This window comes from Sparus aurata, chromosome 11, assembly GCF_900880675.1.
Source record: "Sparus aurata chromosome 11, fSpaAur1.1, whole genome shotgun sequence".
NCBI lineage: Eukaryota > Metazoa > Chordata > Actinopteri > Spariformes > Sparidae > Sparus > Sparus aurata.
In genome coordinates, this window is record NC_044197.1 from 27,546,724 (window position 1) to 27,574,705 (window position 27,982).

Sequence of the window (27,982 nt, forward strand, 5' to 3'; positions counted from 1 at the left end):
GCTGCAGAGATGTGAGCTTTACATACATTAAGAGTCTTATTCACAGGAAAATATCAATATCATACCACAGTAACTTTGAAAGGAAAAATTCACCCAAAAATGCAATGAAATCATTCATTATTTACCCACACCCATGCTGGTGGAAAGTAAGGTGAGGCTTCCATTGTCCACAAAACATTTCTGAGCTTTAAAACAAACCAGCATTGCCATATTCTTCTCAACAACTGAAAAAGCTGGGGACTTGTTTTAAAATGTAAAAAAACAAAACATGAAATGGCTCCATACAGCTAGTTCGATGTAACCCGAGTTTCTGGCCCAGAGATCCCAAATTGATTAGCTTCAACTCATCTTAAAGCTACATTTTTTAGCACTTTAAACTAAGCTAAAAGCATTAGTCTGAAGCCCTCCATAGTGGGTGTGTGTTTTCGACCACACATCGATGGTGTAAATAATATCTTTATGAATGATTCCAATCGGGATCTCGGGGCTTCTGGAGACTACGCAGGATGATCTGTTTTGGGCCATTTTAATTATTTTTTAGTGGGTTTTTTTTTTTATTTAAAAACAAGTCCCCAGCTTCTTCAGTTGCTTAGGAGAATGCTGCCACATCGCTTTTCTGTGAGGCCCCAGAAATGTTTTGAGGACTACGACACTTGACTGTCCATTGGCATGGGAGTGAGATTTGGGAGTGGGAGTCAAATTTGTGTAAAGTGGTCCTTTAATGCCTGTGTCTATTGCTTGGTACAACAGCTCTAACTAGGGGACATTTGCACACAAAGCAGTAGATCCATGTCACTTAAGTAACTATTCAATTTAGTAATACAACTGCAACTTTTGCTACCTGAATGCATCTTGTAATCGGAGCCGTCAATGGTGCCACAGTCGACTGATGATGTAGTGACCACGATGCTGTAGCTGAGGCCACATTTCAGGTTCTGGATGGTGCAGTCTGTGGTCATGGTGTCACAAGTTGCACGGCTCTCGTCACTACCTATGGCCATCGCGGTGTAAGTGTCTAGTTCGCTGAAGCTCGCCCTCCACTGCACCGCAAAGGTGTTGTCATTGCAGCTCAGCTCTGCCATCACATTGTCCGGCAGACAGGAAGCTGTGGAAAGGAGAAAGAAAGGAAGATGTATGATCGAGTCATTCGTTCATTGGTTTTGAGCTGGAAAACAAAAGCAGGTGTCATTTACCTGAGTCAAAAGTCAGGGATGCTCCCGTGCTGCTGTTGCACGTCAAACTGGAAGCGATCACCACAGCCGTGTACTTGTGCCCACAGTCCAGTTTCACTGAGCAGGTTGTTGTGTTGGAAGAGCAGGAAACAACATGGCCGTGGGTACCAGTCACTGTGGCCGTGTAGGAAACAGCGTGGACACTCGGCGCCCAGCTCAGCGTTCCTAAGTTGGTGCCACAGTCAGCTCTGGCAGTCAGGTTGGTTGGAGGACACGGAGCTGACATGAAAGAGATTCATGAAGAATTATTCTGAGAAATTCATCAAATGAACTGCATTTACAGGCTGAGAGTGAAGATTATACAGGAGAAGAATGACAGAGGAAAACTTGTAGTTAGCTTAGAGTCTAGTATTGTCAGCAGTAGACATATAATATAATGGATTAAAAAAATTAAAGAATAAATAAATATATATATATATATATATATATATATATATATATGCAGCTCTGCATTGACACTGTATATCCAGACATTAACCTGTTTCTGTTTGCGTTGGCGTGCTAAAGACACTGCTGCACTCGTTGTCACTGGCAGCGACTGTCAGTGTATACAACTCGCCACACTGCAGCCCCGTGAGCACATGGGATGTCTGGGATGTGGAGAAGTTGGCACTGGTCCCGTTGTCTTCTTGAGAGTGTATGAAGTAGTTAGCACCACTTTCTGGACTCGGGTCCCAGCTTACTGTGATGTCATTGTTCCCGCAAGTCGTCACCCCCGCCACACTCATTGGGGGGCAGATAACTGAGAGCAAGAGAGAGACATTCTCACAATGCTGTAAATGTAAATACATATTTTTGAAAACACTATGAGAACACTTCAAAAGTAGAAGATTCGGGGGTTGTTCAATAGTAGGACTTTTACTGACCTGATTGGAAAGTAAAAGGCATGCTGGGCTCGCTGGTGCAGCCCCTCTCCATGGTGACCACTGTAACAACCGCCGTCTCGCCACAGTGGAGGTCTGTGAGGGAGCAGCTTGTTCCGTTGGAGCTGCAGGTGTGTTCGTGCTCATCCACGGCAGCAGGCAGCGCTGTGGCCACATAGAAGTCTGCTCGTTGGGCAGCATTCCAGGTCACATGGCCCACGTTACCGACACACTGCAGGGAAACGTGGACGTTGGTGGGAGGACAGGGGCCTGACAGACAAAGGAGTGGAAGTTCAAGTGGAGTCAGCATGTGGGAAAAATCTTTGTATAACTCTTTCACTTTAACATGATGATGTAATGTACAATATTTTTAAATATAAAATAATATGTTGTTTTATTCAAGACAAGCCCAATATTGATTTCAAATCAGAGTCTTTAAAAGTGCATTTTTTTTCCAGCTCCACCTCACCTGCAATATAACTATGTGGGTAGCTGTTGAAGCCCTTGCAGTATTCAGAGAAAGGGGTGACCATGATCACGTAGGTCTCGGCGCAGTGCATGTTGGGTAGGAGACAGCTTGTGCCGTTTGTGGTGCACTCTTTGACATCACCGTCTCTACCGTTTGCCAATACTTTGTAGGAGACTGCACCAGAACTGTGTTGCCAGCTCACCGCCGCCGTGTTATTATCGCACACCAGTGAGGCGCTGACATTCATTGGAGCACAGGGGCCTGGTGGGAAAACAAATAGAGAAACACCATTAGGAACTAATTGTCGCTTGCACCGCATTATTGAATGTGTTTTATACATTATCGGTGGGAGCATCTCAGATTCAGCCTGCTATATCTGTCCGCATGGGGGTGTTTTCTTTCTAATGTAAATATATAAAGATCCAGTCTCATCCAATGACCTGTTTAATGTATTTGGATGATTCATTTGTATAACTGCGTATGAGCATAAATCACATTTATAATCACCAGTTTTTACACCGTAGCCTACTTCTGATCATACCAGTGGTTTTGCTCTCACCCACACTTTTTATTATAGATAATTACTTTATTTTACAACTACTGCCCCAGTATTTTACAAATACGAATGTTATATTATACTTTTCGACATTCAGTGGCTTACATCTAATTTTGTAGAGACATCTCTGCTTGTCAGCAGACTCTTGAAGCCTCTTTCATTTGGGCTTTTTATCACAGCGCCATCAAGATCAGACTTTTCTAATCATTCTGCCCTTTGACTACATTAGGGCACATTGCAATGGAATTAAGCAAGTTTGAGTCGTAGTCATATGGAAATAAATGGAAAGCAAATGATGCCTGAAACGCATCAAAAAATCCTAAAGGCATTTGTGGCATTTGAAAAACTCTCTCACCTGTCTGTATTTGTGTTACACCAGGGACGCTACTGTTGCAGTGGTCCGCCACAGCTATCACTTTCACATCGTAAGTGCGGCCACAGAGCAGTGATGGCATGGAGCAGTCGTTCTGGCTGGTGCTGCAGGGCACCATGTGGTCTCCAGAAGTGGCCTGAGCGTAGAAACTTTTTCTCCCCAAAGTCTCATCCCAGCTCAGGAAGGCGATGCCGGTCTCACAGGAGTATGTGTGATCAAGGTTTTCAGGGGTACAGGGCGCTGGGTGAGAGAGGAGAACAGTCAATTCCTGAACATTTTACACTTGATTACTCCCTCTGCAACACACTGAAACACATAATTTAAAACATGAAGGCAAAACATGTACATGAACAACACTGCCAAAACTGTTTCAGTGAATCAATTGGCAAAACATGCTGTCTTGTGCATGCAGCAGCCTTTACAGAAAGACTGATTTCGTAATTATGCCCTACCTGTGACAATCTGAAAGGTAGAGCTTGGTTTGCTCAAACACTGGACCCCTCGTGCAACAACCTGGGCGGTGTAGGTGTTTCCACACTCCAGGTCATCAAGGACACAGCTGTTGTTGGTGGAGGAGCTGCAGGACGTCGAGTGTCCAAGGTTGGAGGTTGCGTTGACCATGACGCTCATAGCATCCTCGTCCTCAGCCCAGGTGACCATGGCGTGGTTGGAGACACAGTCCAGGGAGTGGTTCTGGATCATTGGAGCACAGGGAGCTGTGGAGGAGGTAGTCACACATTATACGTGTGAGATACAATTTATAGAAATCAAATCATTAATTGACATTTAATTGAATAAATGTAACTTGATTAATTAAAAACAATAAGACTATGATTTATTGTCAGGTCAAAATCGTCTGAGCGTGGGGCGCCGTTTAGCTCAGTTGGTAGAGCGGGCGTCCCATGTGCAGAGGCTTTGTCCTCGCTGTGGCGGCACTGGGTTCGAGTCCCAGCCTGGGCGCCCTTTGCCGCGTGTCTCTCCCCCTCTCTCTCATCCTGTTTCCTGTCATATCTTCAGCTGTACTATCAATAAAGCTGATAAAAGGCCAAAAAAATATTTTCAGAAAACAAAACAAAACAAAAAAATCATCTGAGCGTGATAAGGGAAATCTGTGACACCTCTGCACAGCTGGATTCACTGATAACTGTCAGTCAATATTTGCACTCGAGCTTCCAATGCAAACCAAAAGCTGTTTCTTTACCTGTCATTACATTGGTTGTGGCGAGTACTGAGCTGTTGCAGTGCCCGTCCCCTGCCAACACAGTCACAGTGTAGTCCTCTCCGCACTGCAGCTGGGTCAGCTCACAGGACATGCCGGAGGAGCTGCAGGAGTCCATGTGCCCGCTGGCCTCGGCGACGACTGTGTAATGATTTGCTCCAGCACTGGGCTCCCACGTCACAGTCGCAACACCGGAGGGGCAGCGCAGGGCAGCGGTTACATTTGTGGGGTCGCAGGGAGCTGGAGAGGAGAGGGGAAGAAGAGCATTGTTTACGATTATATTTTTGTCATGATGAAAAGTTTTATTTTCATTTTATGGAATTCAACATGCAGATATATTGGTGATAGTTCTGACTTCAACATCAATAAACTTGGTTATCCACACTTAAAATGTTAATGTTTGCCATCTCATAAAACAAGGTCATTGGAAACAAAGAAGTACATGAAAGATTTGAAATGCTTTTGCCGAAGATGCTGAAACTCGAGCAGCCTCAACAGCAGGTCGAAAAATAGAAGAAAAAAAAATGTCTCTGTAAAATTCTGTGGAAGGGCAGCAGAGACGAAAGACAAAAACATATATTTATCCACTGTGCAATCTGATGATTTAAATGGGATTAAAATGACCGGAGCGGTTGTTAAATACAATACAAAAGATAATTTGAAGAGAAAACAATAGGGACTTTAAAAGGCCCAGTGTGTGATTTAGGGACATCTAGTGGTGAGGTTGCAGACCTACACACTAGCTCACTTCAATTTAAATTATGAAGACTTTTCGGTTGGTCAACCTTTCTGCGGTGTTTAGAAAAAGGCTGGCATTCTTTTATATTTTAGAAGATTGCCAACAAATCCCATGAAAAGAACAAATCCTGATGTATGTGGACTGAAACAGATGAATGAGGAATATTTAGTTACACTGAAAATACTTGTTTTCATAATATTCACGAATGATAACAAAAAACATAGACTACCAATAGACTAAAATAAATTTTCCAATGTGTGTTAATTTGCTAAAAATAAAAGGCTCAAATTTAAATGAATAATTAAAACATTTACCGGTTTTCGCTGAGATCATCTCGCTCTCAGAGCTGTTACACCTGTCGTTCATGGCCACCACACTGAACATATACGTCTGAGCGCACTGCAGGTCGGGGAAGAGGCAAGTCTGGTTAGCTGAACGGCAGGAAGAAGAGAAACCTCCCGCTCCCTTCAGTGTGGAGACGTAGGACGCTGCTCCGGCAGTCTTATTCCAGGACGCCTGCAACGTGTTAGTGGAACACTCCACCATGCCTTGGACGTCCGCAGGAAGGCAAGGAACTGAGAAAACGGTGTTGGTGGCAAAGAGGCACATGAGGGGGACAGGAAGAAGCAGAGAAACATTTACTACCGAGTGAGATCGTGCCTTCTACCTTTGTCTCGGTTTAATTTGTTTTACACATTCGGGCCAACAGACAAACTTACCAGAGTTAACAATTTCTGGCTCACTGCTGTTTCCTTCACATGTGCTGCTCATGGCTTTGACCGTCACAGTGTACTGCTGTCCACACTGTAAGTTAGTCAGCATACAACTCGACTTCTCTGTCATGCAGCGAAGTGCAGTTCCATCTCTGGCGAGGGCGGTTGTGCTGTAGTTTACAGGCATGGATCCAGGCTCCCAGCTGGTGGTTAGGACGTTGGTGCTACAGTTCAGGGTGTTGAGCACATTTTCAACAGCACACGGGGCTAAAACAGAAGGCAAATGTTATTCGTGGCCTTAAAGAATAGCTTTGCACTTAAACCTGAGATGCATATCTGGGGTTGGAGAGAATCCAGGAGAATCTCTGATCCTGCTTTTGTTTTTTGATGGCAGCAATCAAAAGCTAATTTTGATCGATTTTCAGTTCGGAATGGAAACGATGCCACCCCTATTGCTAAACTGTGCTGGAGCATTCAGCTGTAGTGTGTGATCGCTCTCTGCAGATAGACGTTACAAGCACCTGCTAAATGAGTCTTTGGTATTGTCAAATAATGTTTTGGGGGAAATTTGGTTCATAGGAAGGAGGTTGTTGTGGGGGTAAAAAAGGTCTTTATTGCGATCCATTCAGGACGAAGCGAAGGGAAAGAATAAAACCAAGAAAAACAAGGGGGATGAAGAGGTTCAATAAAAAATAATAGGAAGATGTTGATAAGGATTTGTGAGAATCGGTCAAAGAAGGAGTAAGAAGAAAGTAAATGTGCATGCTCACCGGTGGTATCCATGACCGGCTCGCTGTCAGAACTTTCACAGTCTCCATCGGAGGCTGATACGGTGAAGGTGTACTGCTTTCCACATTGCAGACCAGTCAATTGGCAACCGAGGTTCATTCCTGCCTCACACATCACTGTGTGTCCGTCCGTGCTCACAGCCTTGCCAGTGTAGGACACTGCATTGGGGCTGCTGTTCCAGGTTAACATGGCAGAGTTATAGGCACAGTTCACTGAGACGTTGAGCTGAGAGGGTGGGCAGGGAGCTGCGGAGGGAGGACACATAACAGATGGATATTAGTGAGACTTGTAATGAAATTAGAAAATGTAATTACTGACTAATCTGTGCCTGTTTTCTACCTGTCTGTAGTGTCTCCACAGAGCTCTGATTGCTGATGCAGCTGTCGTCCATGGCAGTCACCCCGACACTGTAGACCTGGCTGCACATCAGGCCCTCCAACCTGCAAGACGTCTCATTGGAGGAGCACATCAAATGCCGGCCATCTTTATCCTTTGCAGCTGCCTTGTAGGACAGGGCGCCACGGCTCGCTTTCCAAGTCACTTCCACAAAACGCTGGCCACAGCTCCTATTCACCATCACATTGGTTGGCACACATGGCGCTGAGGGAGAGAAAAAAACAGATCAGCTCAGTACATTTTGTCTACAAATTAGAGCGCTGTAAAGCACCACTTTAACCGTCTACACATCTGTTTTCACTCTGCGATGAAGCACAGATGTTGATCTGATATATCAACGAAATATCAAGCGTTAGGTTTAAGCACTAAATATTGAAAAATAAAAAGGACAAAAACTCAAATAAGTCTTAAATCTATATGTTTACATTTCATTAAACACATTTTCTTTATACTGCATTTTTGGGGATTGGTTTCATACTTGACAGACGATAAAAACATGTGTCACAGCTCTCCCTTACTTTGCGAGACAGGTAGCACTGACGGTCGACTGACACAGGTGCCATTGTAGGACATCACCTTCAGCGTGTAATCAAGCCCGCACTCCAGTGTGTTGACCCTCAGCGCGGGCTCTGAGGTGTTGTAGGTCATCAGCTTTTCGCCGCCGTTTGAGATCACAGTTACGTAGCCTTCTGCATTACTTGTCGCGTTCCAGCCGAGGGTCAAGACTTGTGACTGACAGTCTAAGTCCGCATTCACTTTGGGCCCACAAGGAACTGGACAGAGAGAAGAGAGAAAGGTGAAGGCCGGAATCAAAGAAATGCGTTGACCATTATGGTTATTAAAAAAAACACTGAAATGAACTGAATGTAAATTTGTTTTGATGTGTCGCAGACCACCTACAACGTCTAGACGCTAATGTACAAGCAATTAAGGTGAGACCAGGCTGACACTGCACGGATGCACTTATTACATTTTCACACCCCTTTAAGCCCTGATCCAACTTCTGAGGGAAATATCTGGCCCTTTAGCTGCTGAACGCTCCACTCTGTTAATCAGCCGGTTTCTTACATTGTCTGTCTGCTGCTCAGGGCCGTGTGAGAAGAACATTTGATGTAGAGATTTATGTAAAATCGATGCTGTTGAGAGCACAGATCAAAACAGTCGAGCTGCCTGCCATGAGTCCAAAAGAAGAAGCCGAAAGACACTAAAACACAATGTAGCGCTGAGGAGACTGTTTATTTGTTCATTTGGAGTCAATATGATGATTGGTAAAGCTTTAAACTAAACCGTGGTGTGTGAGCTATAGCTAAATGATGTTTGAAAGACATGATCGTGTTCGTACCAGACTCCATGAAGATGGCCTCAGAAGGCATGCTGGGGCACATGCCATCGTGGTGGCAGACAGTGACGGTGTAGAGCCGGCCACATTTCAGGTTGGGCACCCTGCAGCTTGTGTTAGTGGAGCTGCAGCTGAGAAGTCCTTGTTTTTCATCCACGATGGTGGCCGTGTAGGAGTTCATTCCTGGCTGGCCACGCCACGAAACCAGAGCCTCATTGGCCGCACAGTCCAGAGAGGCGGTAACGTGATCCGGTGGGCAAGCAGCTAAAATGAGGCGAAGGGACAGTTAACTCAGCATCGGAAGACTCTGCTTTCTGTGCTCTCTGTATTCAGTCTGAATTAACTGGCAATTTACTCGAGATGTACGTAAATGCCTTAGAGATTTGCAGATTTAAAAATGTGCTTTAAAGGAATGGAGTCAACTCAAGTCTGTTCTGTAACTTTGTATAACTGTCTCAAAGCCTCCCTCAGATGGAGGTAAAGTTGTCAAAAGTATACATCACTTGTTGAAAAATTACATTAACAAAACATATCCAATAGTACTTAGATATTAACAACTTTTACAAATGTGACCTTTTCTTTACCAGTATGGAATGGTATGGAAAGAGGTATCGAGTATCTGTTTTTTGTATCGAAGTTCAAATCTTGGTATGCTGACAGCCTTATTTGGACGATGCATCTCTCCTCTTGTCTGTTAATTCTAAAAGACATCCACTGAGACAAACAAGCGGTACCTGTCTCTATGGCCACCATCTCGCTGTCAGCGCTGTTGCACAAGAAGTTGGAGGCAATGACGTACGCCGTGTAGTTGGTGCTGCACATCAAGCCCTCGATCTTACAGCTCAGATCCATGGTCTGACAGCTGTGAAGGACGCCATTACTGTCCTTCACTGTGGCGACGTAGAAGATTGCAAAAACATTGCTCCAGGTCATGGTGATGGCGTCGGCTCCGCATTCCTTCACCGCTGACACGTTCTGAGGAGTGCAGGGCACTAGAAGAGACGAATGAGAATGAGAATACATTTGACCTTTACCTTTATCACTTACCCACAGCCATACCTGATTGATGCCTTAGACTTTCCTGTATCTTTGATAAGAAATTAAGCCAGGGCTGCAACTAAAGATGGGTTTCATCATGTATTCCTCTGCTAACTTGTTTCTTTAATTTGGGATTGCTCGCTTGTAAATAAATCAAGAAATGTGAAAAATGTTTGGCAATTTTCACTGTAATTTCTCTGTATCTCTGTTAGTGAACGTAACATTCTTTATTACTATTGTTAATAATAATCCTTTGCTGTTAGTTGCTGATATTTATCATCCTGTGTGTACTCCTTCCTAATGTCTTAATCCAGAAGTCAGATATAAAAAGCTGATTAGTCAGCGGACAGTGAAGGAAGGAGCTCGTTTTACAAATAATTTGGCATGATTAAGCTCTTAACTGTGATAGCTAGAGTAGGTAACTTTTTGCATGCAAATGGAAGTCTTTTATATTCTTCCCAGATGAGTTCACACGTTGCTGATTAAGCTGATAGCCGCCAGATAAATCTCTTTGTGTTTTGCAGTAAAACAGAGCTGCATTCATCCAAAGTAAGCAAGTACGCGGGGCGATGACAGATATACCTAATTAACACAAGAGGGAGACACAATTCCATACCCCAGCTTTAATTTGGATTATTTTGGTTTCCCTTTCTGTGGAATCCATTCTTTGGGTAGTTATTTTGCTATAGAGAGGGATTTTACTTTGTAAAACACATATTTGCCACGTAAAATGGGACTATTCATGTCTACCTGGTGAGAAAACCAAAGTGAACTATTCTTCAGACTGGATTTGCAAGTAATCCTTCAATTTGAGCTGGACAAATTTCAGTTCAATGTAAATAAAAAGAAATGCATCAAAACAACAGACAAACTAAAAAAGGCAACTGGAATGATAAAACTTTCTATATGACAGTAGAACTGTCATATAGAAAGATGACTTTATTCTTGTCACTGTAGAAAACAGAATTTACAGAGGAGTTACAGAAACGTATGCCATGGGAGTAACAGTTCTGCATACTGAGTACTTTAAGTCAAGGATCTTGATACTTAGGCACTAATAGCTTTTCCTCACCTGTCTCAGCCACGGGCCCCAGTGTCCTTGGGCTGGCACATTCATCATCAAAAGCAGTGATGTAAATAGTCAAGAACTCTCCACAAGGGACGCCCTCTATGGCACAGCTGTTGGACATTGAGCTGCAGGTGTAGTGGCTGTCGTTTCCCCTGTTGCCGTAGGCCTGCACAGTGTAGCGCAGAGCCCCCTCAGCGAGGTCCCACTTGCTGAGCAAAACGTCTGACCCGCAGCTGGCTGAGGTTTGCACATTCTGCGGAATACAAGGTGCTGGAGACAAGCAGATGAATTCAAGGATTATTTGACTTCATTCTGAAAAATGTCTGTATTCGCAAATTACAAAAACTGAAAAAACTGCAAGGGAAAAGAGCTGAAAAAATATAGTTTTATAATAAGACAGACATCAGACATGTCACTGTCAAAGGTGATATACAGCAGCCAGTGGAGGGCGCTCACATCAGAACAGACAGCTCTCTTAAAGCTCCTCACAGAGAAATCATTACAATCTAATTTGTGTTGCGCAAATGTAGCAGGGTAGCAGAACTTAAATGACTAATTATGCTGCAAACATGTTTCACTGGTTGCACATGTTTGTATTGTATTTGAATTCTTGGGGAGATAAAATGAGCAAATAACATATTAGAAAAAGCTAAATCAAATCAAAATGTTAAATACATTTTATGTTTTATGATGTGCATCTGCTGCTGTAGATGTTCTGCTGTAATGTATGGTGGTCATACTTGTGCGGATGTCAACAGTAGAGCTGATCTCACTTCTGCACTGCCCTGTGACGGAGTAGACTGTGAAGAAATAGTGTCGTCCACACACTGTATGTGTGAAATAACAGGAGTTGTCCTCAGTCAGACACTCCTGGACCACTCCCTGGTTACAGAAAAACAGAAAAACAAAAAACAAAAGAGAGAGTTCAATATTTTGGGAAACATGCTTATTTCCTGTCCCGCAAACAGTTAGCAGAGAGGATCGTTACCACTCTCTTGAGTGTAGGAAAAATATGAAGCTACAGCTAGCATCTCAGCAGATGAACACGTAGTCTCTGTCCAAAGAAAATCTTCCTGTCAGCTCCTCTTAAATTCGACAATAAGCATATCATATCTTGTTAACATATTTGCCTATGTCCTGTTTGTTTAATCGGCACAAAAATAGAAGCGCAAAAATGACAACATTCTGCCCCCTCTTGTAACACAACTTGTTTTGACACAGGTTTTTGAGAGTTTGACTAATAGCAGTCAATACAATCCAATCAAGTTCTTATGTAATGGAAACATTGCTCACTTCTCCAGTAAATACGACAGACCTTAGATAGGTGATAGCTAACATTATGCCATCAAGATTCAAAGTCAAAAACATTTTTTTACAGTCAACCAACAGTAAATATAATTTCACAGCATGTTGAACACTGCCTCCAGCCAATCCAAATCAACCAGTTGGTCGGATCTCATGGGACGTTACTTCTGAATAAAACAGTACAGCAATCAATGGGTAGACACAGATCAATGTTTTATCCCGTTTGAATTGTGCCATGAGTGACAGACATGTTGTTAGTGCAACAAAAAGATAACTTTTCCAAGTTAAGAAAGTCAAATTTTGTTGTAATGAAAGTAAAATATCATGCAGCTCTGTGTTAAACCGCTCACTGAACTAAATCGTCTCACTCACCACATGTCACCAACGCCAACATGGCACAGATTGAGGTGCCATGAGGAAATTCTGAAGGGGTGTGACCTCTGCATTCTATAAACATTCTAATAAGTGCGCTCCAGAGATGGTTGGTGGCAGCGGCTTCATATTCAACGTGCCAACAGGAAGGTAGTATTGGTCTTTAGCATTCAGTATAATAAAACATATGTAATCCAGAGCACAGTACCTGAGAGTCCACTGCCTTAGCCATGTAATGGTTTGTATTGTTTGTGTGTTCCCAGGAAAAGACGATGACTTCGCTGGAACAATCTCGCAACAACTCCAGGTTCTTGGGAGGACAGGGAACTGAAAGGACATGGAGATTTATACCCAAATTTAGACAGTAAAGTACTTTTTCTGATAGATAGATAGATAGATAGATAGATAGATAGATAGATAGATAGATAGATAGATAGATAGATAGATAGATAGATAGATAGATAGATAAAAAGTAAAAAGTAAATCAGATTAAATATCAAGATCAAGGGCGAGGCCAATCCCTTTTCAGGTTAAAACGCCCTGATACTGAAGATTGCGCTCCAGTGTTGCTTTTCACACGAAGAGGTTTCAGGTTTAACACGAACACAGGCTCATTCTTAGCAGCCTGAACACAACACAATATAAGGAAGACAGTTGAGCTCAATAGGAGACCCAGTTTTCACAGTCGACACCTAGTGATGCACTCAAATAAACTTTTGAAAACAAACCAAGGAGAGGAGAGAAACAAAAGAAGAATCTGTAAACAAGCTATTCCCACATGACTACTGCCTGACATGACCTGATCCACATCCTGAGGTGAAAAACAAATGGACACAAACTTGGCGGAATAGTTTTGAAGTCAAGTCCCCGATGTTATCTTCAATCTGATTTGTCAGTTTGATGTGATTCATATTTGGAGCATGCTTTGTGAATCAAAAGAGCCCAATGACAAATAGGTTATTGTAAAACGAAATCGCAACTAAGTAAAAATGACGGCGCATCACTTGCTCATGCTTTTTATTAATCTATGGAGGCCCGAAACTGGCAAAATCAAAATAAAGGAAATCTTTATCTTCTTTTTGCATTTCTTTATGTATTTTTGCTAATTGTCAGTTTGGTATGATTTCAATGTCAGAATTCAGTCAGAATAACTATTATTATCAAAAACAAAACCAATATGATCTCAAGATGATGGTTCATCCTTTGTGGGCTTTTGCTCAAGGGTCTTACATGACTGGATTGAGTAATTCAGTGTCTTCCTTCACATATTAAATGGCTGTATCCTTGACCTGAAACAATTGCCTGTCATGAAATCATATTCAGCATCATCCAAGTCATGACAACTTAGCAGTAGACAATGTGGCCCAAGGGATGGGGTAGGACAAAGCAAAATCTCGACCAGGCTCTCCAGCAGAATAGAGTGATATGTGAGATGAAAGGATTAAGTGCCTTCACAAAATAGAAGACAGGGTGGGGTCCTTCATCTGCCACTTATTTAATAGACACAGAGCCACGCAGTCCTTTAACTGGCATACATGGGCGAGTAACTGGTTGGCTCTCTCCGGTGAAATAATGGCCAAATTTGGTTTTATTTCATATGAAGTTCTTTCACTGTGTCTTTCCTCCATTTAGACATTTTTTCAGAATGACATTCTGCTTAGCTTTAAACCCCAGTGAAGTGGGATGAATTTGCCAATATGCATCATTTATCAACTCTCAACTATTTAACAGTGACTATTTGACAATGAGACTGAATGAATCAAAAGATGTGGATGTGTTGGTCTCAACCAGGTTAATAGATCAGACTCACACGTGAAAAGTCTGATTCTTTATCAATCAATACGCCTCATTTTTCTACTGAATGACAGTCTTGACATTTTAATTTGTGTTCTACATTGCCATAAATACGCCCATTGGTAAACAGATCTGAGGTTGGATAAAACATTTCAACAGTGATTCTGTCATCGCTGTTGAAACTTCACTTTCAAAGGGGCACTTGGCTGATTTTTCACAGGAGAGTCAGTTGACTTGGAATGAGGACTGCTGGTCCGCCTGTGAAAACAGTTGCATAACATCTTTTGTGGTTCAGGAGGAGCTTACAAAACCCAGATAATGTCACAGTGGTGTCATCAGTTTGGGATTGGAGACTTCAAAGGAAGACTCCATTACAAAGTAGTTTGAAAGACAATAATGTTTATCAGACTGTGAAGGGTTTGATGAAGAATGCTGCGGAGGTGTATTTTGGAAACTTTAAGATCCCTTTTACAGCCCTCAAGATCTCTACTGCTTTGATTTTGACCATTTTGCTTTTTAATATGCAAATTTGCGAAACTGGAAAGCTTAATAGGAAACATTACCTTGAGGGTTAACCTGGTTACCCTGAATTCCCTGCTTTTCTATTTGTCTTCTTGCTTAGTTTTACCAGTGTAGTGGTTCCTTTAAATACTTTGAATGAAATAAGGCCTATATTAAAGGAAATGGCAGATAAAGTAGTAGTGATTTAGTGACACAACTTCCCTCCCTCTTTCTAGAACATTACTTGTAAAGAAATCCAGCTCCTGACATGATTCGAGACAGATTATAAACAGAGATACTAAAAGACTGATTTCTCTATTGTACATATACTTTTGATACATCCAGCGTTTAAAAACGTCTCCTCCTTTGAAAAAATAATTGTTTCATTATTTTGTGCTGAGGACGTGGAGAGAAAACCATCAGCTCCCATATAAATAAAGGGCTACAACAATGGTCCTGGGTGGTCATGAGAGGGTCACATGGTCTCCATTGAATAAACTTGATCAAAATGGACTCTGGAGATTGGATATCTGATAAAGTGACACATGTATCTCACCAGTCTGAAAGGTGGTCCAGGTTGTGTTCAACATGTGCTTGCAGCTCTCTGAAATAGGTGTCACATGCACTTCGTAGCTCTGGCCACAGTGCAGTCCGGAGATCTGGCAGCTGGTGCCCTGGCTGGTGCACATCAGCTCCGTGCCGTTATCGCCCATCGCATAGGCCTCGTAGGATTCAGCTCCGAACACGGCCGACCAGTGCACCATGGCAGAGTTAGTGGTGCAGGTGTAGTCCACGGAAACTGAGGAAACTGGTGTCAGCTCTGCAAGAAACACAGTACATCAGAGTATGATGTTTGTTTGATTCTACGTTAGAAAAAAGAACATAGACTGTAGAGGACTGACACTTTCTGTTTCATATAATTGTCCCTCACACACAAAACATTTCCCCAAAGTATTGACTTCATGTAGTTCAATCACATACAAAATTCATATGTAAAGCTATTACAAAGGCTTCATAATAAAGTATATTATATAATGCTAAGTATTTCAATCACGTTGAGACGATGTGAATACATTAAAAAACGCATTTGGATTACTTATATTTATAATATTTTAAGCGTGCAGCTATGGCACACCTTAAGGTCGTAGCTCTGGTGTTCCAGGTTTGTTTAATAGGGTTTTGAGGGACGTCTGTCTGCGGTGGGGCCACGCAAGACCGCAACCCCACTTAAGACAGCCATTGTCTTGTAAGATAACCTGATTAAGTTCTAAGTACCAAAACGTTGTCAATAAACTTAATAGCAAGTGAACTGGACAGTGTGTGGGAGTCTTTTTCCCGATGTATAATATTTAAGAAGTCAGTGTTTTTGGAAAATACGTCTTCGAGTGTGTTCGAGGCCCATCTTCTCCAGAAACATATTAGAATATAGAATCATAATATCTGAAAAGGTGCAAATCTATGGCAAAATCGAACCAAAAATGCCAAGGTCAAAAATAAAGAAAGACACATTAAAATGAACTTAAGGCATGTATCATTTCATAAAATGTGACACTGTTTAAAATCGGTTCTGTGTCTATTCACTTCTGTATTAACTCTGACGATTTTTTTCCTTATCCTGTTTAATTAGCAATTTTATTTTATTCATTTAGTCATTTTAAATGAATGTATGTTTTTATTTCTGTATTTATTTCTGTATTATTAGGGCATTAGAGTATTATAGGGCTGTCATTAAAACTGTGTCACGCTCCTATTGGTCGATCAGCATCATAGTGCAGATTAACTATACATGCCTTACTTACACACTGCTGGCCAGATTCACTATTCGTGTGTTTATCAAGTGACTTACTTATTGTAATATTTTTGATTTTGGCATTTTCTTCCTTCCAGACATATGACAATATACTGTTAAAGCTGTATGTGCCTTATCTAATATGGCGTAAAAACACTAAAATAATCACCTTAGATTTCAGTTTTTTCTTGGGTTTATGTTCGTGACTGACTCAACAACAAGAAGGTTGTCAGGGCATCTGAATCCTTTTTCCCCTAAGGATCATATTCTGCATGTCTGTAAGCAATGCCTCAGACAGAATAGCTGACCTAGATCCTAATCACCAAGTTATTGATATTGGTTTGGCTCTTCTGACTCACTGTTGGTGGTGTATGTGAAGTCTGTGGGCTCGCTCGGCAGCAGGAACTTGTTGAATGAGGACACTGATATCAAATAGGTGGAGCATGGGAGGATGCCTTGAACATCCAGCTTGGTGTCTGTAACGTTGTACAAAGTCGGGCTGTTGGGTTCATCCATGTCCCGGATGGCGATGCGGTACAACAGAACATCCTCCACCGGCTCCCAAATCACCTTTGCCATACCCCGGCCAGTCTGTGTTACTGTGACTTGGGTTGGAGGCTCCGTCACTGCAGACAAATGTGAGGACTTAATTAAAGAGATCATTCAATCAGAATTTTTATTCACTAATGTGAAGCTAATTGTTGAGGCCTCCAAAAGCGACACTGTTGTCATTCAAGTTATTCATATTCAGCTTTTACACCCAATGATAAGTTCAGGGTAGGGGTTAAAGGGTTAGTTCACATAAATCATAAAAATTACATTTGTTCTAATTTACTCAAAGTGTCTAGGCTTTATGAAAGTCACTGGTGGAATGTAACTAAATACATTTATTCTCAAGTACTGTACTTGAATATTTCTTTTTGTATGCAACTTTATTCTTCTACTCGACTACATCTTGTGGGAAACTAGTTACAATGATGATCTTTGAAAATATATGACCTCAATCTCAAACATCTACAGTACAATGTAACATACACATTAATGCAGCCATAGTATTAATCCGAAAACATCATGTTCCATTTTACTGCAGAACAAATCTTTTTACTTTTGATAACTTAAGTCAGTTTGCTGATATTTGCCTCTGAAGCTTGTGTGGTCACCCAAATACAATGAAGTTGAACGGATTCACTGTACTATGTATGCACCTCAAAGATCTGAAAAATTCTGGTAAGAAAACTTGACAGCACCAGAAACATTGTCCCTATTACTGATAGTCTATAAATGTAGATGTTTTTGTGAAAACTTCTTTTGTAAAAAGGCAGTTCCAAATAAAACTGCCCACAGTGAGGTTTGGATTATGCAATGAAACCATTAAATGTTAAAATGTTTCTAGAAAAGTTGAAAACATTAGATGCATTGGATATGTTGCTGCTGAGCTTTTAATGTCACGTCTAAAACCGTTTGAACATCCCAAACAAACTTACCTGTATTAAAGTGACGGCAAAAATATGAGGAGAAAAACACACGATTTGTCCCAAAACGGTCTGCATGGCTGCATATTGTTCGACAAGAGGTAAGTTTCTTTGTGAATTTGGTAAATTGACCCTCTAACATAGATAGATAGCTGCTGTACAGATTGTACAGCCTTCATCGTGGGACGTTAATGAAAAATACCCACAGTTTGAAAAACATTTGAAAACGGTAGCAGTAACTTTATTCTCTCAGTGGACAGTCTGGCACTTTAAGTACTTGTTACATACTCTAGGAGTGTAATATGTCAAAGGAGTTTAATGCAAATACATTCACTTTAGCTGAAGACACTGACACTGGACACAGTACATCATAATAACCATAATAAGCCATTACGCTTGATTCGATGAAGAAAAAAACTACATTTGCAGAGATGGTTTATGATGATAAAATCAGCTGAATAATATTTTATCAAAAAAAAGACTGTATAATTGTTTTTCTTTGTGGTCACTGTGTCTTGTTATTCTGTTGTCAACATGGCCTCTTCAACTGACCCCCTTGTAGCATACGACATCCGCCCTTCCCTAAAACGCTTTTGTCTCCAAACGGACTGAAACTGATCACTCACATGTGGTGATGGTCCTCACTTTGCTCCTGCTTCCATTTCCGGCCTGGTTAGCCGTGTAGACATAGCAGTCGTAGTTGCTGGAGGACTGCAGGTTTGCCACCACTGCGCTGTGGTTGGTGGTGGTCAGGTTGAATGTCTCTCTGGTGGCCTGAGAGTGCACCTCCAGAAAGTAGTACTCTGCCGAGGGTTCTTCCGTCCATTTTACCAAGATGGAAGTGCTCGATAATGCCTGGCCACTTACAATCTGCGATGCGGCAGGGACTGGGAGAAAAGCGAGGGAGAGAGCACCATTTAGGATGCTAAATGTCTGAGTTTTGACCTTGCACGTTTTTGCATGTAAAGACGCAGCGTGGACTAGAATCTGACACAGATCACATCATGTCCACTATTGTGCTCAAATCAGTCTATTGGGGAGCTCATTTCATTTACGTGAATCTAAATCAGTATTATATATACATATATATAACGTTTGTTTGTATGGCACAGTTTGAGCCCTGAGGGCGAATTCTATGGCAATGCTGTCCAAACAAGATTTTCAATAATTCCAATCTCTACTACATTTTAAGAGGTGTTACACCAATTCAAAATCAGAATCAGAATCAGAAATACTTTAATAATCCCAGGGGGAAATTATTTCCACATAAATGTTGTGATAATGATAATGATAATAATAATCTTTACCTGTTAATGCCTCCAATGTATCCATACACGCCACCTGGAAGAACTGAATGACTTTGAGAACCACAATATATGTGGTCCCTGGTCTCAAACCCCTGACATTCCACTGTGTCTTTGGCGCCAGCAGGCTCACCACAACCGGTGTAGTAGTTTCGTTTTTAACCCGAAGGTCCAAAAAATAGTATGTTGCATTAGGATGATTTTCCCATTTTATAAGATAAGATGAGGGGCCTGAGGGCTTTGCTGATAACAAAATGTTGCACACTGCAAAAGATGGAAACACATGGCACTGAAAACATGACATATTGATGGTAACTGAGCAATGAACAACGTGCAAAAATACACAAGATGCATCATAAATGTTGGATATTTGCAATTTGAAAGAATCTGACTAATGCAAAAACACATGTGAGGTCTAAAATATCTTAAAGTTGAGTTGACTTACCTTTTGTACTTGTGCACACAGGTATCTGCAAATAACAAAAATAATGTAATCAAAAACATTATTTAAACATTTGAATACTAAATTGTTTTTGAGGTTTTACACATGTTAACTAAAAACATGATAGTTACCTGAGTTAGAGATACCAGTGCTAAAGAAAAACCTAGGGCTCCCAACAATCCCATGTTTGACATTGAGTGCGGGATTACAATTAGTTTAGTATACGAGGGAGTCAAATACAAAAGGTGTTCTTTATTCTTTTGCACTTCAGCCCAGCATGCATGGGAACCAATCAGTAATCCCTAAATGGGGCCAGGCTGTCCCACCAACAGCCCCAGGCAGTGAGGAGGGAGGGATGGAGGGCGGAATGGTGAATTTACCTGAAGACATGGATGAAAAGAAGGTTCCTGTATCGGCCCCTTTATCTCTCTTTGTCACACTCGCTCTCACGCATCAATCAGTTACATTACCTCCATCAAGGCAACTTGTCACATAAGTTATCATAACTGAACTGAACTGGTCTGCCTGTTTTAGTGTTTCACAGATGTATCCGGCAGCACTACTCTGTTGCTCTTAATTCTGAAACTTGAACTAGTCCTGTCTTTGCCAGATTGTACAACATCTCCGATGAGACTTCAGAAAACAATTCAAAAGTCTAAAAAAGTTGTACAGTTGTCTGTTTAACCCTAGTGTCTTGGGTCTTGGAGATGCTACATACCCAACAGATCAAAACACCTCCATGTCACTGTTTTATCCGATTGATATAATATTCATTTCATAATACAATGATGTGTCTCATGATCCACCACAGAATTTAAGCTATGTTACTTCTATTTAGTCTCTTGGAGTATATAAAATGGTTGAATGTAATTGATTTTCATGTGCTCTACGTCAGTGATAGTGTGTGATTGACATGACTTTTCATTCAGCACAACCAACTCAAAAGAACACACCCACTGCACATATGTGTGTCAGCAGTCTAGCTGGATTTCTGTTATTGGAGTTTCATAATAGTTCATTAGAGGTCTAACTCCCTGTTGGGTTCCAGTTGACCCAAAAGTAATTGACATCCCTTATTATGTATATATATATATATATAAAAAAAATATATATATATACACACACTGTATATATATACTGTATATATATATATATATATGTTTTTATCTTTAAGATGACATTTACAATATATATATATATGTTCACGTGAAACCCAAATGACAGAAAATATGAAATATTCTGTAATATCAATGCTTTGTGGTAATTTTTTTCGCTATCTTTGAACATGCAGCAGTGGATTCAGTTGGACCCCAAATAATGAGTCACCAAACAGAAGGGTTGATGGGAAGTGATAGAATGTAACTAAGTGCATTTACTGAAGCACTCTACATAAGTAGAGTACAATTATAAGGTACTTGGACTTCAGTGTTTCCATTTTCTGCTTCACTATATTTCCACTCCACTATGTTTTAGTGGCCAATGTTTTTACATTAACTTGATAACTTTGGTTACTTGTTACTTTAAAGATTGCATGTTGCATCAGGGCCAGCGTGGCTTACTTTAAAAGTAATCTATCCTATTAAAAATTAGACAAAAAGAAAACTGACTCAAAAACCTGATATCAGATGTGATAATCTGACCCGACCAATTATCAGTCAACCCAGAATAGTATATACATATGTCGATGTAAATATGTATAATTTACTTGCACTACTTTACTCAAGTAGTATTAATATGAGTGATTTTCACTTGTAACAAAGTCATACTTTAAAATGATATCTTTACTTATACTCAAGTATGCTGTTGCTGTTGTCGGGTGGGCCTTGAAATTGTTTTTCTTTTTTAAACTGCTATTTCAAAACTCAACCAACTTTTTATGTATTACAACATGAAGACGAAAATGAGGCCATCCACTTTAAACTTTAGTAAATCAGATCAAACTGATCACAGGTGCCTGACCAACATTGATCTTATCGCAGCAGTGTCATAACTTTTGCATTCAGGTGCCATGGTTTACATATAGACTCTCCTGACCTACTAACACTACCTGTCTCCCTTGAGTAGAAACAAGCTATCGCTCATAACACTCATCAGCCCAAGACAGAGCATACTGTATAAAAACTGTCAAGACATTATATCCTTCTGTTTTGCCCGTTATTGTTTATTTCTCTCTTTTTAGTCAAAGATCCACATTTTGTTTCTGTTTCTTTCTACCCTCCCTCCCTTTCAGAGGTACTTCAAGAACTCGAAGGCATGCTCCGACTTCACACATCGCAATGATTCTGTGTTAGCTGCGTCTTTTTCATCCCTGTAACAAAACATGAGAACACAGTAAATGACCCGAACAGAAGAGATAAAGGCTTGGGAGGGGCCGTCCAAGCAAAGGAGACAAGTGCCTCTGAAACCGAAGTCAAGAATGACAAACTTGGGAATTGGGACTCCATCTAAATGGGATGTGCTTACAAGCACATCACGCATAGAACGGTTGCCATGTTGGATTTGTTGTCTTTCGCTGTTAGAGTTTGGATATGGATTTTGCTAAAAATCTACTAAATTTCCTCCTAGATTGACTAATCCCAAAGCTGGTTTTATGTAGGCTACATGTGGGGCTGAAAAGGATCTTTTATTTCAGGAGAATAAAGAGCTATCACCTCCGCCTCTGCATGTATCAGAAAAAAGGAAGTCAACATGAAAGAGGATATGGGCCATAAACCTCCAGGGAAACTCAAGCTGCCCCTCTTAAACAATAGTGCAATTTTGAAGCGCAGTGAATAGAGACAAGTGAAGTGCACACCTTGATATTTCATTGTATTTTTATGTGACAGTGATAATGTCCTGAAGTAGACACTGTTACAGGTCACGGGTATTGAGCCTCTTGATGCAACTTACCATAAACTTGTGAAGTCATTAAAATCACAGCCACACTGTCCGCACCTGCTCCTAAAAAATACATTAAGACAGTGACATTTGGTTGTTCTCTGCTTTGTTTCAAAATCACATTACAATGTCATCTCGTGAGTCCATCTTGCCGAACACACAGTGGACCTATGAAGAACTGCTGGCCACTACTGGTGTGGTTTGGATGGGACCACCAGCAAGAGAAGCAACTGTTTCTTTGGAAAAAACAGTGGTGGCTCCTGTAGAGGTTAGCCTGGATGCTGTAGCATCAGTTATATCAGAACTGGACAGGATGTTTCATTTAAAAGAAGAAAAAAGCACTGAACACATTTTAAAAGTTGACTTTACTTTAAAAAAAAATCTAAAGCAGACTATTAAATTCAAGTTGTACGAGCAAATCAGTTTTAACAACTTGAAATACTACTACTCTACTTTTCTTGGTAATTATGAGGTAATAGATTTCCTCTATTTTTCAAGTTAGACTCACTTTGTCAGATTTTGCAGTGTATGGAATATGTTTCATATTTATTCGCTCTTCTCTCAACTTCCTCTGAGTTTCATTTGTTTTGAGTTTGATTCACCAACTGGCTCCTGGATTTCATTGGTTTAGCTCGTGATGGACGATAATAGCTTATTAATGATGGCTTGTCTAGTCACCTGCCAAGTACACTGTAAAATCTGACAAAGTGACCTTACTTTAAAAAAAACTAGGAAACCAGTTACCTCAAAACTACAAAGTAAAGCTGATGAATCATTTTGAGTTGTTAAAACGTTTTTAGGTCGTACAAACTGAATGTAGTAGTGTACTTTACTTGGTAATTCTAAAGTAATTGGTTTCCTGACTTTTTATATGTAAAGTCGATTTTTTAAAATTTTCTCAAAGTGCTGATTAAATGAAATAAATAAGTTGGAACAGGAGGTCCAATCTGACAAACCCCTTACTATTCTTTCTAGAGACATTTTTCCTTTCACATAAAAATGTAATGTGACATCTGGGCCCGTATTCACAAAGACTTTTATCTTAACGTTAAGAGTACTCCTAAATCGGACTAAAAGTTTTTATGTAGGAGTCATTCCTTAAAGGTGATTCACAAAGCCGCTGAGACCTACTTTTAGTTATGAAAACAGTGAGCTCCTAAACTAGAAGTAACTCTCTGTTGCTATGGATGACGTCATTTTATAAGGACGCACTTAGAAGCGGTGACAACGGTGATTGGTTGTTGAGTGACAGGGCAGCCTATTGAAAAGTTATTTGGGCTACACAATGCATGAAGTGAAAATAAGGAAGTTGCCTACAAGCCCATGACAAAGCCTATGAAAAGGTATTGGATAAAGAAATGTATTTATGAGGAGTATTAAGTGCCGAGTTCGAGTTAAAACACAGACTTCGCTTATCCTGTGCGAATGCGCCACACAAAACACGACATGGTGGGATAATTTCTAAATCACTTGAGGTCCCCAGGTGATACCAGTCCCGTGCGAAGAGCTGCATTTTCCCGTAGCCAAAGACAAGAGTGTTGCCAAACCTTTTAACTCTGGCGTTATTGGATTGTTTCGGTTGGTTGGGGACGTTATTGCGTCCCTCACCAACTCAACCACAGCTTCAATCCCTACACGGTCCATCCAACATCGTTTTAATAATTCCCTGTAATTTAGTGTCTCCAAAACATTCAGCTGTGATGAGGTCTTAGCGAGTTAGGAGTCCTCTGAACTAATTCTAAGGTCTCCCAGACTAAGGTGCTACTTTTAGGCTTAAAATGTTTTGTGAATAACTCTTATTTTTAAAAATTAGGAGTCCTAAAGTTACGACTGACACGCCCTTTATTTTTAGGAGTTGCTCCTAAATTCGCCTGTTACAAGCTACTTTTAGCCTTAAGATTCTTTGTGAATACGGGCCCTGATTTGCTAACTCATACTGTGGTAAAACATATCAGAGCTCAATGTGATGGTATGAGGTCTGTTATGCCTGGCTCAGTCAGGTGCACAACAAAAAGGGAGGTCAACACAGTCCAAACGGTCAAAACAAATAATTTTCTAGAGGAAAATGTTACTGCTCAAAACTTCCTTCTTTACGACTCCATGAGTCTTAAAGGAGCTCAATGAGAGTTAGTAGTGTCTGTACTTCCACTTTGCCTCCGGACTCGCCATTGCTGCATCTTACCTCTGCTAGCTTATGTGAGTGAGGCTGCTATGTGCGTGTGTGGTTTGTGTGTAAACTGAACGCTTCCTCTGATTGGCTTATGAACTCTACCTTAGCCAATCATCATCACTTATGTGGTTGTCCCGCCCCTCCCTCCTCCCTCACTACAGAGATAAAACAGCTTTGCAGCTCCGGTGGCTGGGAGCCGAGCCAGATGACAACAGCTTCAATGAGTAGCTTCAGTTTATAACGCACCAGATGTAATTGTCGGTAACGGTAACGGCGCTGTAACGATGGAAATAGTAATTAGTTAGATTACCCCTTACTGAAAAAAGTAACGCCGTTCATTTTAACGCCGTTATTCCCATCACTGCTAGCAACAGGAGCCTTACTTGAGACATGACAGAGCTTTATTTGAGACCTCCTTTGAAAACAAAAATGAGCAATACTGGAGCTATTATGGAGCATATATATCGACACTTTTAAAAATGCTTAAAAAAGGCCTTTATCAAAATCATCATCTTTAGTATACAACACAACAGCACTTTACAAAGCACAGTCTGAACAGAAATATGATAACATTTAACATTTCTGCCAATAGTGATCTCTTCAGAAAAAAATGCAGATTGCCTTAACCAACCTGTAACAACTGACTATTTCAGTTAGTAGTGTAAAGACAGTTTATTAATGTTTCTCTTCTCAGTGAAACTTCTTAAAGAAGTGTCTAACAGTGTTCCACAACACTGCACAACAATGCAGAGCATTTAATAACTTTAGTCTTTTAGCAGTATTTGTGTATGAGGTCTTGGTCACTTGACCATGGTCACCTCAACAAATGTCTTCTCATCTGATAAACATCCATCCCGTGTGCCATAATGTATGATGTATCTGCAAGAATGACAGAAAGCCAGATTACAAATACATTCCCTTAATATACCATAATAGCAAACTATCAAATATAAACTAATTACTGAATTGTAATGAGGAAGACAGTCCATGTCCACTCTTTGCATTGCACTTACTTAACCTTCATGTGGTATTTTATAAGTTTTTTATTCATATGTTTTTGAAGGTACAATTAAGTCATTATTTGTTTTCTTTTTATGTAAGTGTGTTGGATTCAGAAAAATGTAATTTTTATTGTAATTTTCACATTTTGGACTCACTTTTGAATATGACAAGAATAAATTAATGAAACACAGATTGATAGGAGCATGAGAGATCTGCCACCGACTGACGCAGATCTGAATATTTGTGTGTATGGGGGGAGTAATTAATGATACAGCATTTTAAAACAAAAATGATATGATGAAGTCCTGTGGGGTGAATACACACTTGAAAAATGTAACAACAAAATAAGCAATGTACTTATTTGGATCCAGATTAAACCCAGATATGTCTGTTGGACCTGTAACACCAGCCAAGTAGTTCACCCCTCTGTAACACAGAAGATTAATCTTATTATTTATAACTTCTGTTTTATGTTCCACAATTGAAATAGCTTTGTTGCTGTCACCATTACTTGAATTTGTGTTTGTACTGAGTCGAGGTACATGTTGCTTAGGTGAATTATATGATGGAAGAAGTATGTGGTGAAGGGAAGATGAAATCCATGAAAGTTGGGCCTATATATCTATGTTTTTAAACCCAGCCAACCTGAATCTCTCCACCAGGGGCGTCACTAGGTTTTAAGGACAGGGGAGGCTTAGCCCCCAAGAGATGCACAGGATGTGAGCGAACGTAGCGCGCAAGCACAACATTTCACAACAGCCCCAAAAAGTATTGGGCCGGCACTGCTGAAATCTGAGTTAATATTACACCTGAAAAGTCTACAAGTGTCCAGAAACATGACCCAGTGAATGTTAATGTTCTTCTATGACTGCTGGGTGACAAAATAGGTAAATGTTTGCCAACACATTAGCCATAATTACTTTATCAGGCAATAATATTCTGGTTTAATGTTTGATGTGTCCAAAAAAGTAGTGATACTGCATTATTAGCATAAATAGATAATATGCTAGCCATAACAACTTTTTTTAACATTTCAGTTTTATGTCCAAAGTGGCAAAAAAAAAGTATTAAAGTATTAATACTGCTTTAAAAATATTTATACATGTATTCTGCTTGTGAAATGGGTGCTCTGTGTGATTCCAGGTGGATAAAACTTGTAACAGCCCCGTCACTTCCTCCTGTGACAGCGGCTTCAGAGCGAAATGCCCATTGTCTCTTACTCTGGTCAGTGGGTCTTGTCTGATGTTTTTATACAGGGTGTATATATTTATTTCATTTTCCATTGTGATAAAAGATCTAAAGAAAGCTTGTTCTCATGTCATACAATACCTTGTCAGCCAGTGTATGGAATCCATTGTATATTTTCCTTTATGTGCGCTGCAGGACTTTTCCAGAGACGTTTATTGGATCGTGCCTCTAGAGGCACCAACCTGGAGCCAGAGCCTTGCCAGGGATCCCTTGGTTCCAGTTAGGCGTGGTGGTGGGGTGGCTGGGCCTCCAGAGGCACCAACCTGGGCCCGAGCCTGGCCGGGGCTCCCCAAGTTGGGGTGAGTGGGCAGGGTCTCCAGAGGCACCAGCCTGGGGCAGAGACTGGCTGGGGCTCCCTTGGTTCGGGTGAGGCTAATGGTGGTGGGGCGGCTGGGCCTCCAGAGGCACCAGTCTGGGGCCCGAGCCTGGCCGGGGCTCCCTTGGTTGGAGTGAGGCGGCAGGGTCCCCGGAGGCACCAGCCTGGGGCCCGAGACTGGCTGGGGTTCCCCTGGTTGGAGTGAGGCGTGGTGGTGGGGCGGTTGGGCCTCCAGAGGCACCAGTCTGGGACCCGAGCCTGGCCGGGGCTCCCTTGGTTGGAGTGAGGCGGCAGGGTCCCCGGAGGCACCAACCTGGGGCCCGAGACTGGCTGGGGTTCCCCTGGTTGGAGTGAGGCGTGGTGGTGGGGCGGTTGGGCCTCTAGAGGCACCAGCTTGGGGCCCAAGAGTGGCTGGGGCTCCCATGGTTGAGAGAGGCATGGTGATGGGACGGCTAGGCCTCTAGAGGTACCAACCTGGGGCCGGAGCCTTTCCAGGGCTCCCTTGGTTCCGGTGAGGCATGGTGGTGGGGCGGTTGGGCCTCCAGAGGCACCAGCTTGAGGCCCGAGCCTGGCCGGGGCTCCCCTTATTGTGGTC

At 41.4% G+C, this 27,982-nt stretch overlaps 1 protein-coding gene across 1 annotated transcript; it reads right to left on the reverse strand.

Annotated features, from left to right (window-relative positions):
* Positions 1-8,101: 8,101 nt before the first annotated feature.
* Positions 8,102-27,811, reverse strand: LOC115591585 (fibronectin type III domain-containing protein 7-like). Its single transcript, XM_030433717.1, has 12 exons — positions 27,254-27,811; positions 19,778-19,802; positions 18,655-18,915; positions 16,916-17,182; positions 15,324-15,587; positions 12,681-12,799; positions 11,536-11,677; positions 10,799-11,065; positions 9,423-9,680; positions 8,692-8,952; positions 8,418-8,485; positions 8,102-8,122 (listed from the first exon to the last, which is right to left on the reverse strand). The coding sequence occupies exons 1-12, from the start codon at positions 27,809-27,811 to the stop codon at positions 8,102-8,104; spliced, it is 2,511 nt and encodes an 836-aa protein (XP_030289577.1).
* Positions 27,812-27,982: the final 171 nt, after the last annotated feature.